This window comes from Amphimedon queenslandica, unplaced genomic scaffold, assembly GCF_000090795.2.
Source record: "Amphimedon queenslandica unplaced genomic scaffold, v1.1 AMPQUscaffold_12497, whole genome shotgun sequence".
Classification (NCBI taxonomy): Eukaryota; Metazoa; Porifera; class Demospongiae; order Haplosclerida; family Niphatidae; genus Amphimedon; species Amphimedon queenslandica.
In genome coordinates, this window is record NW_003547266.1 from 18,210 (window position 1) to 22,536 (window position 4,327).

General features: G+C 33.3%; 1 protein-coding gene and 1 long non-coding RNA gene across 2 annotated transcripts; one reads left to right on the plus strand and one right to left on the minus strand.

Moving 5' to 3' along the window:
* Positions 1-1,002: 1,002 nt before the first annotated feature.
* LOC109587643 (uncharacterized) lies at positions 1,003-2,585 on the minus strand. Its single transcript, XM_020003863.1, has 4 exons — positions 2,497-2,585; positions 2,391-2,447; positions 2,224-2,343; positions 1,003-2,173 (listed from the first exon to the last, which is right to left on the minus strand). The coding sequence occupies exons 2-4, from the start codon at positions 2,422-2,424 to the stop codon at positions 1,167-1,169; spliced, it is 1,161 nt and encodes a 386-aa protein (XP_019859422.1). The 5' UTR covers positions 2,425-2,447; positions 2,497-2,585; the 3' UTR covers positions 1,003-1,166.
* Positions 2,586-2,680: 95 nt separating this feature from the next.
* Positions 2,681-4,303, plus strand: LOC109587644 (uncharacterized). The gene is made up of 4 exons (XR_002187727.1): positions 2,681-2,864; positions 2,930-3,171; positions 3,749-3,851; positions 3,959-4,303. It is a non-coding gene; the product is annotated as an uncharacterized LOC109587644 (long non-coding RNA).
* Positions 4,304-4,327: the final 24 nt, after the last annotated feature.

Genomic DNA, 4,327 nt, shown 5'->3' on the forward strand with positions numbered 1-4,327 from the left:
CTAATAGTTATATGGCATCATGATGTCATTATTAATAATTGCGCATATTAATATTTGCGATTTTTAACCCAAACACAAAATTTGCAATTAATAGTACCCGCATTTAAAAGTACCTTAAGGTACATTGTATTCATATCTTTCTTGTGAATGATATTTCTGATTTACAATGATATTCATTGGGATACCATACCATAAATGGAAAATTTTTCAGGCAGCCATTGTGGAGGTATACTATCACTTGCTATAATGGATCGACAGGCTAAAATTTGTCAATTCTACTTCTCCACGTCACTCCAGTGGCTCCAAACAGTTGCAGACCTATGAAAAGGAAGGTAAAGGTTGCAATTTTCACTTTTGAGGCTAGTACTGCTTGCTCTCCTTACAAAAAGGTAGAAGTGTATCGAGCTCCATTGAAAACAGTGCAACAATACCTCCACAATGGCAGCCTGAAAAATTTTCTATTTACGGTGTCCCAATAAATATCATTATTAATCAGAAACGTCATTCACAGGAAAGATATGAATATGTACATTTAAAAGTACAATGTACTTTCTGCTCCTTCTTTCTGTCAGTCAAAACTCCTAGTATATTCATCACAGAGGGATGATTTTTACATCATACCATTTTTATGCACTGTAGCGTAAGAAGTTTAGTCATTCATTAAAAATGCAGGTGAGCAAAATCGAGGAAACTCATGTTCTCTGGCCTAAGCAATCCTGAACTCACTGCTAGACGCCAATTTAGCATCCTATCTTTTGAGCATAAACTTCAGCTATATTATTTATGGTATTTGTCATACTTCACCCAATGTTAATTACCATATGCCTAGTAAAAAATGCCAAAGGAGATATACATGTATATCTAATAATCAAATTTAGATTATCAACTTTTTTCAGCCATACCCCAGAAATTATTTGGACACATTTGCCAGTCTTTTTTATTGTATCCACCTATCAAAATTTATTATATTACTTATGTGTTAGTTTGAACAGTTTCAAAATATTATTATTAACTCAAGATAAATTACATACAAAGCTTAGAAAAATTACTAGAATTAGCACAAATAGTATAAACAATTGTAACAAATAAACAAAAGTCATCTACTCTATTGGTAATATTTATAGTTAACATTATACCTACTTGTACATGTACATGTAGTAGCAATTCTAATTAGCAGCAGGTAGAGGCTGTGGATGAGTTTCACTTTCATCAGTAGAAGCAACTATTAGCTTTTCATGCTTTGCAAATTTTTCCCATGCCTCCAGAAATGAGTTTGCTGATATTTTAGTTCCATCAGATAAAATAAGGTCATACTCTTTTTTTTCTTCTGTTATTTTTATAATTTCTTCAAGGTGGCTTGTTTCTTCTTCAGCATTTTTAGATTCATTAATGAAAATACCCCAAAAGCAAATAGCATCTAATAGAAATGTTAATAATTTCTTGATAAAGCTAATTTTCACATGGCATTCTTTGTATTCTTTATCACATTGAGTGATAGATACTTGACATTGATTAATTGATGATTGTAGGGAATTTCTGGCAGAATTTAAACTATTCTCAGCACTTGAAAACTGTTTCAGACAATCAGAAACATGATTTTCTGCCGATTTGACATCACTGTTAGCTACTGCAGTTCCAACACCAGCTCCAAGTGCTCCTCCAACCACTCCTCCAAGAGGTGGAAATGCAAGTGTTCCAACAACTGCACCAAAAAATGCACCAGTACCTTGTGCTCGTTCCTTATCCCTCTTTTCTTTCTCTAGTTTGTCTCTCGCTTTTTTCAAGCTATTGTCAGCCTCAATCTTTCTTGATTGAGCATCATTAAATGCTCTTTGACAATTATCTTGATTGGCTGTCAAAGTATGCAATTGTGCTTCTAGTGAGTTTTTCTGTGCCTCTTTCTCCCTTTTCTCCTTCTCGTATTTTTCTTTTTCTTTGGTTAAAGACTCAAGCTCTTTTTCATACTGTTGCTCCTGTGTGGCAAACTTATCCCTCTCCTGTTCTGAAACCTTAATGAGAAACTCTCCATCTTTTTTTAGAGACTTTAAATCTTGCAATGCTGCATCGACTCTTGCAGCCTTATCAACAGTATCTTGCTCTTGAATTTCAGTAATACTTTTGTGTGTATCTTTAGCCTTTTTGATGCATGTCCTTGCTTTATATATTATTGGATCTAAAATACACACCATTAAGCATATACTCATAGTTATATTAAATTAATACCTGGATTGGCATCTAGTGCCATTGGACATATTTTCTCATGATATTTTACACTACATGATAACAGTTTCGCCTTGCAATGTTCACATTGTGCCCACCCACCCTTAGACATCAAAATTTGCTCTATCAATCAACAAAATAAGTGCACGTTAACTATTATTATTATTTACCAGCTTCGCTACTTCTTTGCTGTGGAGATGCCATGGTTAAGAGGCAAAAGAATATTACTAAAGCTATGACATGAAAATGATTATTCATAATGCTCTAATGACTTACTTTCTCAAATATACAAATTTGCAATGCCACCAGTTGCTTGAACTTTATTTGGCTGTGTCATTTGCATATGGTCCTTTTATTGCCTGCATGTATGATTTCTTGGAATAATGCTTATGCTGATCTTGTGGTAAGCATATTTTCCTAATTCCTAGAAGTCTGCCATATCAGCTTTAGGCTATAAACAACAACAACATAAATTCATGCTCCATGAATCACACTTACCATGCAATGTTATGTGCACAGTGAGTTAGACCATGAATAAACTCAATCAAATTTATGGGTATATTCTCAGTTAATATCCAACAAGTTTCAAACAACTATGGCTTCTGGCTTTGGAGATTAATTCACATCAGAGATAGTCATTAATGGTGAGAATCACTAACTTCTTTCAGATCCTAACCTTTCATCCCAACTTGTTCTTGCTCTTAAAAAGGCTCACTGGTGATTTAGACCTCAAAAAATTTGTTGAGGACATGTTGGCAAGTTTATAAAAATAGCATACAATGGAATTAATGCAGCTGATCAGCTGTTTTGAGCTCTATGAATACATTAAGGATAACCCAGATTATAAGGAATCAAAGACATATCTCCCTGTCCTTAGTGAAGAGTTCATAGCTATAATAGATGACGCAAAGGAAAAGATAGAACAAGAAGGAACCAAGCAAACTATCACAAGTTAATTGATTATGTTGCTTCCATAATATTAGTATTGTTATGTACAAGGTTTTTAGTATTCCGCTGCTTGCTGTTAGATTATATTTGTACATAATATTGATCTAGTATTTAATGACTTTAGATCCTAGCTTTGTTTTCAATAGAATCAGCCAATTTTTTTGATTCCATAAAATATATCCAACATTCATGTCTTGTTTTAACCCTAATTGTTAGTTCTACTGTATGACACAATTTTGGCTTAGCCTTCCAGCTTTAACAAACAAGATACACATGAAGGACATAGACAGACATTCAATGGGTATTTAATGTGCTATTGTTACAGATGTATTAATATGATTTAAGCCCCCAAATTTCAAATTGTTCAATAGTTTAAAATGGGACTTACATAATAAATGCATTAAAATTTATAGTCAATGCTAGAGTAACTCCTGACTGTAATAATTAACATTCACTGTCCCTCACTCTATTTTATCCCTCCTTCTCACTCACTCACTCTCTCTCTCTCTCTCTCTCTCTCTCTCTCTCTCTCTCTCTCTCTCTCTCTCTCTCTCTCTCTCTCTCTCTCTCTCCTTTATAGCAAAGAGAATAAAAATAAAACTCTTTTGGTTTGAAACATTATTCATTGAAACAGCTGGAGATGATCAACTGCTGCAACCTGATGATTTTATAATGGTGACTGGGTATGTTATTGAATACATGTATATACATATACAATAGAAACTATACTGTATTTAATCATTAATTATTATTATTACGTAGTTTATTGATAAATTTTTCCTATTAATAGATATCAGTGGTTCTGAGAAAAATGACAGTACCTGAAATACTGGACTCGTTAAGTAAACTCTCCTGGTAAGAATGCTGTCTCAGTTAATGTATAGCATGTACAACGCACTTATATACATGTACATGTACATTGTACTTATAGTGTATTTGTACATGTAGTCCATATTATACTTACAAATGTGGTAAGTATTGTGTACATTCATGTAGTGTACATGCTGTATGTTCCTAATATTATACCCCATGCTCTAATACACATATGCTTATATACTTGTACATATACATACCGGTATATACATGATACATGTACTACACTTACTTGAACATGCATGTTTTAATACGTATGTGTTTGTGCTTGTACATGATATGTGTA

Bases quoted from the DNA above. Each gene is read 5' to 3' on its own strand.
- LOC109587643 (XM_020003863.1), bottom strand. From the start codon at position 2,424: ATGGCATCTCCACAGCAAAGAAGTAGCGAAGCTG. The intron at 2,344-2,390 runs GTAAATAATAAT...GTTGATTGATAG, and splicing joins GCAAAGAAGTAGCGAAGCTG to AGCAAATTTTGATGTCTAAG. The intron at 2,174-2,223 runs GTATTAATTTAA...TGTGTATTTTAG, and splicing joins GGCACTAGATGCCAATCCAG to ATCCAATAATATATAAAGCA.